The sequence below is a fragment of the Pholis gunnellus genome (assembly GCF_910591455.1).
Source record: "Pholis gunnellus genome assembly, chromosome: 8".
NCBI classification, from domain to species: Eukaryota; Metazoa; Chordata; class Actinopteri; order Perciformes; family Pholidae; genus Pholis; species Pholis gunnellus.
The window spans coordinates 20,562,159-20,575,895 of record NC_136534.1 but is presented as its reverse complement, the minus strand read 5'-3'; the positions used below and the strand labels follow the sequence as shown (position 1 = coordinate 20,575,895).

The window sequence follows — 13,737 nt, the reverse complement described above, 5'->3', positions numbered from 1 at the left end:
TAAGCTCCTCCACTTCCCAAGATGGCCTCCTGTAGCCTGAGGAAGACCATACCATAACTACTGAGGGCTCTCGGCTGATAGATAGCATCGCACTCCCAGCAGACTTTGTTTATGGTTCTTCTTTGAGGTTTTTGATTGAGTTCAGGTCAGGGAATAAGAGATGAGTACTTAGCCATTCAAACTTTCCCCACAAGATTATGACGGCAGGGCTAGAGGGAAAAGTGATTTAATGTTTCATCAACACCAGATTGATGATTAAATCCCCATGAAGGATAATTCCTGTTAAGTGCCACTTGGGTCTTAAATTGATAGTTTGGGCCATAATTCTATTGGTTACGCAAGTGTACTGTTAATAATAATTGCTTGAATTTACTGCAATGAAATCTGAATGGGCAAACAACACCAGTGGTCAGACATGCTGTAAACAAGTTAATCCAGATTATTTGAGCCATTTCATTTTGCGGTAGAGCCACAAGTGAGCACATCTGAAATGTTGATGATAATCCCTCATCGCACAAGAAAGCTGTATATGCACAGACTAAGAACAGACATTTTATTCATTTATTGTACTTTTATTTTTACTCTATATCTGTATTTTATATCATGAAGAATTGAAGTTTGCTGATGCTGTGTGCCTTTTTTTCATCCTTCTGCTATATTGATTTTAATGGTATGTGGTGAAGCCAATGTCAACTAAACAACTTAGTCACTAACTAGCGTTTATTTGTTTTGTTTTTCTTTTCTTTCAAAAAGTCTGGCCAAACTGAGGAAAAGTCAATTTATTTTAAATTCAATAAAATAACTTTCAAAGATTTGTGTCGAATTATTGCTTTCTTCAGTAAGTAACATGTAATAAGCGGGATAATATACAGCAAGCTGGAAATGTAACTTTCTACAGTATGGGGCATTGAACTTGTTACGACAACCAATAGAAATAATTGGCAGAAATATAACCCGAATTGTAAAACAAAATGATCCACAACACAGTATAGTCTTGATAAGAATTTCTCCTTATGTGTAAAATGTCTCATTACAATACATACAAGTGTATATGTGGCACGAGTATAGACTGAGAATACCTTAAGAATCCACTCTGGATGAATAAACGTTGGATCAGTTGCAGACAAAATCATTTCAACTGAAATCAAACAAACTAATAGCAAAATCAGTGTATGACTGAAGTTCCAATCATCTGATCTTTATTTAGGCTTTCACAGAATAAGCTATACATGATGAATCTAATAATTGTATGATAAACACAGTTTGAAATATTCTGTATCACAATCCATAGTATGAATGAATAACGTAGCGTGTAACTTCTCCTGAAACTAATATCTTGTGTAAAGCAAACAGACCCAATGGAAAACGTTCTAGGAAAAAAAACAACTTTTCTATGTATCTGTAATGTCATGAAGCTTTTGGAGTACAAATGTGTAAATTGCTATGATTGTTCTGAAACTTGAGCAGTAGGAAACATAGATGTGCAAAATCTTCAGACCCTGTTGCAAACAGACATGATTACTGAGCAGCTGATGATTTGATGGCTTATATGATTATCAGTGGCTTGTAGTTACTGCATATTTGATATATCGCTGTGCATTTACATTTCCCTCCTTGTGTATTCCAGAACCTATTCTTTCAATCTATGAGACCAATATTAACACATATGTGCAAACGTAAACACGCATGTACAAACAGCTAAGTTCCGTTGACAAACTTGATTCCGTGCAGAAATGCATACAAAGTACACAAACACCCAGACTTTAGGTCGAGACAAACGCGCACACACACACACACACACACGCACAGACACACACGTTTGCATGCACAAAGGCAAACACATGCAACCTTGTACACATGCAAATACTCGTTTTATGGTCAGTTATTTTCTGATACAAACAGCTAAATTTAATTCGGAACAAACAACTAAGCTATCGAATGGCAAACGGAGAGGAAAATGAGCCAGTAATTCGCCTAAATATTCTCTTCGGCTTCTTTTGTTACAAATTTCTTCCTTGAAATAACACACTGTATAGAAGACCTTTTGTCCTCAACAACCACAAATGATTTCCAGTGCCTTTTCTTTTTTTTGTTTCATCTCACAACAGGACATAAAGGTACAAAGACTTAATAGTATTCATTGTCTTTACATCACGTAAAGCGGCCGTTGAGAAAAATCCATCTGCTACTTCTCACAAAACATAAAAACAAATGAAGAACAGGTTGTGATTGAAATCGGACTGGAACATAATACATCATAGACCAGAGGAGACGAAAGAGACCCTTCATTCCTTATCAGACTTCCAGCTTGAATGCTGCACAGGAATCGGTTCTTAGTTCAAGGCGTGACTAATACGTCAAGAACCGCGTCGAACCGCAATCTTCAACGTGGCTTTGCAGTCCAACAGTGATCCCTCACGGTGGAGTGAAAATCATCAACTCTTTCTGAACAACACTCAGACACCAGTATCTTCCAGATATGTTCATCTATTCAAAAAGCTCAGTGAAGCCTTTTGTGTTGCAGCAATTCTCCAGTTCTCTTTGCATCTTCTACAAATGCATAGCAGCATTAATCCATTCCTTCATCACTTTGATCTTTGTCTATGGCTGGTGCTGCTGGATGAGGCATTGTCTCTGTTTTGCTCTCAGCCCCATCCAGCAGGCGATGGAGTTTAGCTGACAGAGCTGGTTGTGATGCTGGGAGCAGTGGTGGTCCTGCTCTGCCCTTTTCGCCTCTTCCCCCCTCCTCCCCCTCCTCCTCCTCCTCCTCCTCCTCCTCCTCCTCCTCCTCCTCCTCTGCCGTCTTTGCCTTCTCGTCCTCGCCCGCGTGCATTCTCCCTCTCTCTCCTGTTTGTATCATCTTGTCGGTCTGCCTTACTCTTCCTGTCTGAAATGACAATGCATAGAAAATATTGTTTACATTTCATACCATTTCTCAAATAAATTCCTGTAGGATATCTGTCATCACCAGATGTTGTAGGTAGAAGTGCCTCCGCTTGGCTAAACAAAATTAAAAACGTGGATTCCTGAGGGATGAGAGTGGATAATAAGGGATGTGTGTTGGATCAGGGCTTGTGGTTGTGATTATGTGGTTTCTAATACAGGCAAAACAACCATGTGTGTGAACCACGCACATCTAGTCCAGCATTATTATTAAATGGCAACATAATGCTATGTTTAGTACAGCAGCGACCAGTGTGCCACAAGCATTCAACACATAATAAACAAACCTAACAGGATAAAATAATATATTATATCTAAACATTTGGAAGCCAGTCGTTTTTAGCCAAATTAGTTGGTCAATCTGTCCACCATATCTCAAAACTGTTGGATCAATTGCCATGAAGTTTTGCACCGACATTCATGGTCCCCAGAGGCTGAATCCCATGACTTTTCCTCTAGCGCTACCATGAGTTCCACATTGTGTTTTTGAGGGAAATATCTTGGCAACCATTACAGTTCCCCTCAGGATGAATTGTTCTAACGCTGGTGAAATCCTTAGCCTTCATCTCTCGTGCCAACATCAGATCACACTTACTTTAGTTTATGACCAAGTACCTGAAACACTGATGGCATCATGGCAAAATGTGGTCCTGGAGAAACCTACTGTATTGGGAACTACCACAGAAGCGTTTTTTTTAGTACTTTTGCCAGGTGTTTACATTTCTGTATGTCTGGAGACATATTTTGTCACAGCAATAGCATCAAAACCGTACTAGATGCAGTCTCCTTAACAGGTGTGCAGTTAAGATCAAAATGAAGGCCGAGGTCAGATGGGTGCGGTCAAAGCAAGGGCACCTGAAGTAGGGGGGTAGGAAGTGGGGAAGGGGTCATTGTCCACAGTGCGCATACTGACATTTGCGTTTCGCTGAAAGCACCACTGGGCCTCAGTACAGCCGAAGAGAGCCGCTCTCGTGACTGCAGACTCTATTTCAACAGCTACTCCCTTCTTGTTCCACTAAACACACACACAGAAGACTCCCCCCATCTGCTCTCTGCTGGTTCTTTTGCACATTAGGATCCACACCTGTCATACATTTAAGAGTATAATTGCTCTCTAAACACAAACATCCATCACAGTGTGGTTATCTTCCACACGTAAACCCATCAAAGAGAGTAAAGAGCTTAGTTGTGCTGCTGATTTTAAAATGCAGACTGTAAGAGCACTCACGACAGTCAAGTGACACCATTTTCTGTCACATAAATCACTTTAAAATCACTTCTGGTATAATGACTTAGACATTGTCGAGAGCCCAATAATGGCCCATAAGGACGTGGAGAGCAGTCAGAAAGTGGAAATGGACATTGCGTCTAGTGTCAGATGGCTATTGTTTAGGCTGCACTCAAAAGTATTTGTATAGCTGAGGGAGTGTAGTTACGCTGGAGGATGTTTGTTATGAACTTGTGCGTTGAGTCTCTGCACATCCTGGAAACTGAGTGAACACATGCCAAGGGCTGGACAGTGTTCACTACGCAGTTGACAAGAGCTGGGCTTATGGCGCCACCATGTTTGTATACTGCTGCGCAGTACTAACTGAAGGTCTGTGTTTATTTCTCTACCAGCATTTTTAAACTTGTTGTACAAACAGTTATGATTCTTTGGTTTAAGCGCAAAGTAGAAAAACAAAAGGTTCACAATGTTTCTCGAATTTCACCCAATCGTGTTTCAACATAGCCAGTGAAAATCATTATGCGGTGATGGATGAATGAATGAATGGACGTGGACAGGCTTAATACGAGCGCTTCCCTTCCGACCGAAAACGTGAAGGTTCAGTCCCACACAGTAGTGCGCAAACAGGAATAACTCACCTTTTTCAAGAGCCATTAGTGACAAAATCATGAAAACACTGGTGATGTAATTTGGTGAGTTGGACTCAAATCGTATCAGAAGATATTATGTCCAGCATGTTTATCAGCTATGTGTTGTCTTTAATTAATAGACATATTGCTGAGGTTGTTATGGCCACCATTCAAACAAGCACTTCTTACTGAGCCGTAATAGTTTCAATTTCTATCAATGAGGCACAATGACCGAGAGTGAAGCATGAGTGAAGAGTCCTCACACACACTCACGCATCTGAGCTGATGTGCTCACTGTGTAAGGACTTAATTACTCTAACAAATCACAAATGGAGCCAAGAGTGGGGGACTCCATCAGTTTATGACAGCTCTGATTGTACCTCCTCTCCATCCAAGCTAAACAATTTTGCCTGACAAATGCAATAACACATCCAGAAAGGTTTTCGCGTGAGACCCTTTTGTAGAGCTTCAGGAACAGGGGGAAAAATTTGCAGCCAAATCAACACAAAGCGTGAGTTCTGCAGACCACTAAATCACTAATGTTATACAATGTCTGCCCCCTGTGTTTTATATAGCCAGCCTGCCAGCCAACTCCCACAGATGAATCCACAGCTGCGCTCATTTTTTTGTTTTTTTGTTACAGAGTGAGTTTACCCACATGAACTGGTTCACCAGAGTCACGGTACCATCACCCATGAATTACCTCACTGAGGAAAATTCATTCCTGTGCATTTTGGCATTAGTACGTGTCTTATTTTCATACAAAATCTCCTCGACAACAGCAGGCAACTTTTTTAACAATCCAAAAAGCTTCCATGACTCATCACTCGTCAGGTGACACCTCACATAACATCCTTGCCTTTCTGAAATGAACTACCTTTGCTCCAAGTTTAGAAATCTGGCAGTCTGCGTAGCAGTTTCCATAGGGCAGTTTATATTTCACTGATAATTATTCTTCTGAACCCATGGAAAACAGTCTTTCCAGGATGCAGGCGTCGGACAGAGGAGATTTGCTTCTAATTTCTCAATTTGTGCTGTCACAGCCTGTCCAGCGAAGATCCTGCTCATCGCTGAGCAATTACAAGCCACACCAGCCTCCTTCCCTCCGGACATGACCACAGATCTATATGGGACAATGTCAGATCATGTTCTGTTCTTTCGACTCAGATCCCTGTAAGAACTGCTCCAGAGAAGAGGATGGTGCTTGAATATGCAAGCCTCCTACATGTTTACTCACATATATGCAGGCAATCTGTTACATGTTGCAACATCTGTACAGTCGCCAACACCATGCAAATATAGTTGCGCAATGTGGCTGCCGTACCCGAAATCCCCAAAGTGTCCAACCGTCCAATAAAGGCTATAAATACAGCTTGTTTATAATTCTCTTAGTCCTTGTAAATGAGTGTAGGTTCATAGAACAACAACTACTTCTTATTTCTGTGTACCATAAGGTTTAACATCGCAACACATCTGCCTGTAAATATGTCCTCACTACTAAGGACAAAATATTTAAAAGCAAATAACCAGGATCATTGTTGTTTTTGTTGCACTGTTCTTCCAATAAACTCCAGACCTATTGGCCAGATCTGTCATTTATTAGCTGTGATCAAGGCCAAGAGTGACGAAGAAGCTGTTGTGAAAGTTGATGATGGCCATTGACTGTTAACCTGCTGGAGGGCAAGCTGCTGTGTGGATGATAAGAGCCCAAGCAAACATGTCATGGTCGTGTAAACCTCACGCTTCAATGGTCGTCAGAACAAATAGCTCTTTCTAGCTCTGATCCTTGTCCAGCTTTGCAGTGCGTAATGCCCGCCCTTCATCTGCTTGGCTCGTAGATAGTGTTTATTGTTTACACGCTGCAAAGTCAAGAGATTCTGTATCCTTCTGTGAGCTCAGCCAAACCAAACCCAATCAACATACGGCAGGTCGCAGACACGCTAGCGGATGTGCAGGCCTTTGGATGTTGAGTAATGGTTCCATCAGTCATCGTATGAACTGGTGGAGGTGTTTCATGAAGCACATGGACTTTATTGCTTGATCATCAGTAATCTGAGTGCTGTCACCTAATTTATCCGTGATTAAATTGTACTTTTTAATTAGATGTCTTTCTCTGCAATGTATCTGTTTTTCGGCAGTGTGTGTATTTGTGTTTACCTCGCACACACGGCGTCTTGGTCACAATGCACTTGCGCCTCTCTGTCTGTGGAGCACAGGTCTGTGAGGGTACAAAGGCCGGGGAGGTGTCTGGGCGGTGGACCTGCAGAAGGGGCACGCGGACTCGAGACTGCGAGCCTTTCTTAAATCCACATGTTTTGTTCTTCTTCATACAGGAACCCCATTCGCTCCACTCGCCCAGTTCACACTCTTCAGGACGCTGACCTGGATAAAAAAGGGGGACTGAGGTAGTGAGTGAATGTTCCACAGCTCCAACATCACACATTTGTTTCACAGCCTTCACATCTGCTTTTTACAGCTCAGCAGTTTTAGCTCAGAATAATGACTTTAAGCTATTCCCAAATCTGAATACAATTTAATCTTTTTTACTTCAGAGGTATGAAAATGAAAATATACCAAAGCAAATGCCTATTAAGAACACTGCGCTCCAACACAAGCTAGTTTTTAAGGGTGACGTTGATATATCTTCTCACTTATGATCTTTTACGAATTTAGAAGAACAACAAAAAGAAAAGAACAGACAGGAAAGATCAAGAGAAGACATAATACATGCTGGTTCATTATAGGAACATTAAGAAATGCTGTGGCTAAAGTTTTGAAATGAGTAAACAGTTAAGGTCAAAGGTCACTCACCAACACACTCCATAGACTCATTGGCGGTGCGCTGGCCTGGAGGGCAGCTGACATAACATCGCCCACTGTGTGAATACAAGCCCTCCTTACATTTTGTGCAAAAATTGCGATTGAAACACGCTTCACAATTGTCTATTTTACATTCTGAAAGACAAAAAGAGAGGATCAAATGAAAGGATCATATCAGTTTTAGTCACATTGTGTCCGTGTTCATTTTGTTAGTTTTAGATCCTTTATCTTGTTCTCGAGAAATTTCTACTGGAAACACAGAAATCTCTTTGAATGGATTATTCATTGCATTGTTGGCTGGAAAAGCAAATGGTTCTCCGGAGAGAGAACAAGAGGAGCTTGGATTTTATTTTCTCTGAGAGATTTATTAGCGATTAAACAACACATTGTCTATTTAAAGAGAGGACCACTCTTCTTCTCTTAAAAACACATGCACCACAGGCCTTGTTTTTTATTAAAGCTGGTGTGAACGAGTGCAGCCAGGAGTGTATCGCTTCAGTGGGTTTCCCAAGAGTTTCTGCACACCACACACTCATTAAAATCTTTAAGAAAAAACCAACTTGAAATTTGGATAATTACAAGCACGGGAGGATAAAAAGCAGACATCTTAAAAGACCCCAAAAAGCTCTGGCCTCATCTTGAAAGGCACATCTTTATTCTCATGACAAACAGCCGAGAACGATGGAAATCTGTGGGTTCCTGTCAATATTTCTATTTATGGAAATGTATTCAGATGTAGACTCACTTTATTGATGTGCACTAAACTCACAGTCAGAATGTTTACTCTCCAGCTGGTCCGATGCCAAGGTCAGAAATGACCGAACACTGAATCCTCACTGGGTTCTTTCCTCCTGCTCCCAATTACTATTTTTAAACCATTGACAACTAAATTTGACAGTACTGATGTGTGCAGCCCTATAATGCAAGTCAAATGTTGAGAAAAAGACATTCTGGGATGATATGTATGAAGTCAGATGATTGGATAATAACCACGGTTAGCCACTGAGGGCCTCCACAAAGAATTGGCAGAGGAAATTCCGACCTCTCTGCAACAAACCGGGACGGGGTTGAATTTGTTGTAAATTATCCAATATTTTGATGAAAGTGAAAATTATCTTTGCACTAAGTTGCACACATAGTGACTGGAAACTTGAGTAGAACTCATCCTCAAAAGGCTTGAGACTTGACTTGGACTCGAGGTTTGGGACTCGTGTGCAATCTGTATTTCATTTAATGTTATTTTCTTTGGCACTTTAACATTAATGAAAATGTCTGAGGTGAATGTCATTCCCTCTCTTATTATCATAGCAATAATAACAATATTATTGCGATATCTAAAGAAAATGTGAACATTTTCACTTTGTTCATTTTGCATTTTGGAAAATGAATTATTCTTTTACAAAAAAAACGTGTATGGGGGTAGGGAGAGAGCCTGTAACTATTTAAGAGGCACTGGATTATTTACACTATGTAATCATGTATGTATTATTAACATGATATCAATATTACATTCTTATAAAATGTTGAGTGAGAGTCTTAAATAAAGATGGGGAAGTTGATTTGAGCTCCTGTTTGTTTGTATTTGTTTCCCTCTCAGAATTCACTAATGCCTTTTGGTTATTTTATCAAGACATTTCTCTTGGTGCACTTTTACATGCACACTTATAGGCCCACTGTATATACAGTATAGCAATAAAAGACGTGAATGTGGAGAAATCCAGATTCTTTTTCAGATCAGTTTGAGGAGTGCCTATGGTTTGCATGTTCCACATTATATCTTAAGGGTGTCATGCAGTGTGGGACTCACACTGTCTGGTCTTAAACTCGGTCTCAACCCCTCAAAGTCTTGGTCTCAGTTGAGTTGGTCTTAACTAAAACACTGTAGCCTACATGGTTTGAGACTCGACTTGGACTTGAAATAATGACTTGTGAGCATCTCTGCTTCGGGTTTAGAGAAAATATGATTTAGCACATCTGACAGGTATTATTTGATGCAGGAATGGCCAGTCAAGAAAACCATCTACAGACAAGAATGGCCTGCATGTTTTAAGCAGAAAATCACAACAGGCTGCTGTGCACAGTCGCTGCCCACCAAGCCATGATTATCATTTAACTTTGAAAATTGTAGTTAATTATTGAGGTAATAAATGTTTTACTTTGCAAAGGATGATCATTTTAGACCCGCTCACATAAAAAAAAGGTTATACAGACTGCTTATGATACAGTTAGTAAGGGTGTACCAGAATGAAATATGTGTAAAAGTGAAGGCATAATAAACTGGTTGAGATCTGGCATGAACTTTGCACATGAGGGTCAAATAAAAAACACAAACATCCTCTCAAAAACAGACAAACAACAATGCAATTGAGATGTTTTTGTTGGGATTTTGTTCCGATCGTGTTTTCTGCCCACACGCAATGGGAAACAGACTGAGGTGCTGGCACGCCTCGTCTAACAGTACGGGACCAGTGCCACCAGAACCAACTAAGTAACTTTGGTAATTCCTGTGAGTGTAGTCATCCTTCACCCACCTTCCAAAATAAGCCAAATGTGCTTATAAAGATAATGATGAAGATCACTGCAATTAAAAATTTAACTGACATTCCTCCAGTTCAGCAAATACTTTGCTGGATTTGGTGGGTTTTTTTCTCCCTTTTGCACCAGGATGAGTAGCAGCAACAGAAGGATTTCATCAATTGGTCATTCGTATTCACTCATAATTATTGACAAATAGTAGCACAGATTGGTTATTAAGAGGACTAACATGTAGAAATAACTTCGGAGAATAAAGAGTGCGGCAATTGGTAGATCACTATTCTCTGCATGCGTATTTTAGGTATTTGTTAAACACATAAAAAGTGGTGCAGCAAAGTGGAAATATACAAAGAAAACAAAGAAACTAGCAGGGTATCCCTCTACTTCTCCAAATACCCCCATATTGTACACAAACAGGAGATGATGAGCCAAAGACAAACAGATCGTTTACACTTCTGCTTGATTTGACATCAGCTGTGGGGATTTTTATAGAGCAGGCTGTTGCCAGCGGGTGAGCTCCAGCCTGCATGTATTTGGATGTTCACAGATGTGTATCTACACAAAGCAAAACTCACGGGTGCATCTGTTGTTGCCTTCTGGGTTCCTCATACCAAAGTATCCCATGGGGCAGGAGGCGAGGCACACACCTATCTGACGGATATCATTGCGCTCCAGGAAGATGAAGAGCTTCGGCCTACATTTAATGCAGCCGTTATACTCAGAGCATCGGTCACAGCCTTTGGGGCAAGATGGTGGCCCCTCAGTACTAACTGTGGAAACATAAACATAATAAACAAGAGAGAAAGGAACAGTCAGTTTAAAGGAATACTTCATGATCATTTGTATATCATAACAAAATGCAAGTGTTTGGGCAGTTTAAGGGCATACGGCTGGATAAATGAGACTTGGAGACTTTTGTTTTGGGGATTCTACATTCACCATGGAGACATGTGAGAAAGACCAAGCTTACTTCAAGAATTCAAGGTAACACGGGGTAATTCATTTATTGAACAAATGGTCACTGTCGGGGTGAAGTATTCCTTTTAGGTCGGCATCAGAACTGCATGTTGTACTATCACATAAAAAGATCAATTGTTTCCAGCCAAATATGATTTTTAATAAGAAAATAAAAAGGGCATTTGTCAACATTCTGCCTATATATAGAACAACATTGGAGAACTTTAATATTTTACTGGCATCTCCACAGGTTCAGCCATAAACCTGCCAGTGCTTTATCGCTCCAACAAGCTCGAGCTAATGCTTGCAGTTTTATCTAACCGGGGCCCAGGCCAAACATCTTTGTTTGAACAGTTACTCAGTGTTTACTTCAAATGCTAGCCGGAGATCCTTAACAGATTTTCATTTGGAGAAACCAAGGTAATTATGGCTGACAGCCTCGCAAGAGCCGGTCAAAATCAGCAAGGGTCGGTCAAAATAAAGCAACTAACATCAGACAAGGCCTCTACTGGGGCGAGTCAGAACTGATCTGGGCATCGAAAAACTGCAATAATGACGGACATGGCCAAGAATCAAACACTGCCAGTGTTTTTTTGATTTTTTGTCGTAGTACCAAACAGCAAGTATCTCCCTGTTCTAAGTCTGAAAATGCACTGCAGATGCATTTACTTCACCTCCTTTTAATCCCAGATTGTTTCACCAGTTCCGATACACGCAACCACTAATCTAAATCATTTCTAGGAAAAGTGTGTCAAAGCGGCCATCCTTTTTCTAGGGAGCCATTAAGAGACAAAACCTCAGTCGTCGGAGATGATTTACATTCCTGGTCTGTATCAGCTCTAAATATACATACTGTCACAAAGCAATCCATCTGCCGCCCCGCCTCCCAGAGATACGTCGGATGGTAAAAGTGTTAAAAAGGGTTCTCCCGTGAACAGATTGCATCATGCGTGAGTTGCGGTAACCTCAAATGCAGCAATTACAGCCAGGTCTTGTTGCTCACCATCACAAATGAAGAAAAACTAATATTGGCCATGGGGAGGAATCTTTAACCACAGCAGAGGGGAGTGCATGAATCAGATGATGTGGTGTTGTAAACTGTTTGTGAAACGTGGTGCTTTTGAAAAAGAAAGAATTTGTGCTGTCTGAAGCTACTCAACGATCTCTGCATGACACTGAACTCATTCAGAGAGAGAAATCTGATGACATTAAAGATGTAAAGGCTGTATATCAGAGTAGAGGACGCTTATATATGGTGAATGACCCAAATCCTTCTGTCCTCATTACAATGGCACATGACAAACTGTGACAGCATTGAAGCATTGCATATACATGTGCGTCTACTTAAAACATATTCTATTTCTACTACACAAACGACAGTTCTCCTTTCCCAGCGTGTGTGATTTTAATAAAACCACATCTGTTACTGTGGCCAGGCATGGTATTAAGTGAATTCTGGTTCGTAGAGGTTGGGCTGAGCTTGGCATTGGCTGAAAGCTCCTTGTGTGTAAAGGAAGAATTATTTCAAAGCTGACAGTAACACCAGCACTGAGGCTCTAAGGCCAGAGATATACAACAAGTCGGGCTGAGCACCATCTCTGTGGTTGCATGAGGTCAGAGAAATGCTTACAACAACACGGGCAGCACGGTCCAATTCAGAGCATCAGAACTGTCCGGTACTCATTCCGTTACATGCCCACAGAGGCGGACACAACAAGAGTGATGGCTTTGAAGGCGAATCTATCAAAACCCTCTCTATAAACAATCCTAATACGCATACAAGTTTTACATAAACTGAGAGAGGCATGATCTTAAAAACACTGAACCTAGCATAACCCTTGTAGGAAAAACAAATAAGAATGACGGGAAGATAAACCGAATGTTACCTTTTACTTTGCTTGTTAAATGTTTACAAGACCACCACTGTGCCCGCAGAAACAAAAGGCAGCAGTGCTGAAGAGGAAGAAAAAAAGGGATCACAACAAACTGAGAAAGAGAGAACTCACCCCGTCTCTGCCTTCTCGCCTTGGAGAGCTTGAGAGCATCGCTGTGACCCATGGAGCTGAGGAAGACCATTGCCAGCGCCACCAGTCCCAGCTGCATAGTCCCTGTTGCCTTCCTGGCCACGCAGGGTCCCCCCCTGCGACCAGATGGATCAGGTGGGGGGGCCCCCTTCCTCTGTGGGACAGGTGGATCCCTCTGCTGCTGGGACAGATGATCCCTCCTCTCTCCTGTGGTGCTGCTGTCTTTCCCTGTCTGTCTCTCCCTTTCCTCCCCTCTGTCTCTCTGTATCTTTCACTCTAGTGGCTGCTGCGTCGGTAAGTCTGTGTAGTGGAGGGTGATGCTGCAGTTACAAGTCCAAACAAGCCTGAGGTGCAACAAGCCATCACGGTTGGGGGTAGTACTGGCAAAGGGAGTAGACAGCGCAGGGTTGTAGGATGGAGAGGGGGGGATGAGGGGTTGCTCGGTGGAGAAAGAGGAAGAAAGACCGGAATGGAGATTGTCGAACTTCTGGTGGTTCAACCCATGAAGCTTGGGGTGGGCTGTCAGGAAAGCAGGGAACCCGCTGTTGGAAGATGGTTTCCTCTCAGTGAGTGCTTGTGCTCACAAGTATGTGTGAAAAGC

At 41.5% G+C, this 13,737-nt stretch overlaps 1 protein-coding gene across 1 annotated transcript; it reads right to left on the bottom strand.

Moving 5' to 3' along the window:
- Window positions 1-1,177: 1,177 nt before the first annotated feature.
- Window positions 1,178-13,393, bottom strand: rspo1 (R-spondin 1). The gene is made up of 5 exons (XM_079163962.1): window positions 13,119-13,393; window positions 10,731-10,925; window positions 7,612-7,755; window positions 6,958-7,182; window positions 1,178-2,887 (listed from the first exon to the last, which is right to left on the bottom strand). The coding sequence occupies exons 1-5, from the start codon at window positions 13,213-13,215 to the stop codon at window positions 2,673-2,675; spliced, it is 876 nt and encodes a 291-aa protein (XP_079020088.1). The 5' UTR covers window positions 13,216-13,393; the 3' UTR covers window positions 1,178-2,672.
- Between the last annotated feature and the right edge of the window lie 344 nt (window positions 13,394-13,737).

Excerpts from the sequence above, each read along its gene's own strand:
- rspo1 (XM_079163962.1), bottom strand. The coding sequence starts at position 13,215 with ATGCAGCTGGGACTGGTGGCGCTGGCAATGGTCTTCCTCAGCTCCATG. Across the intron at positions 7,183-7,611 it reads TGAGTCTATGGAGTGTGTTG|GTCAGCGTCCTGAAGAGTGT; the intron begins GTGAGTGACCTT and ends TTTTTTATCCAG. Across the intron at positions 2,888-6,957 it reads CAAGACGCCGTGTGTGCGAG|ACAGGAAGAGTAAGGCAGAC; the intron begins GTAAACACAAAT and ends TTGTCATTTCAG.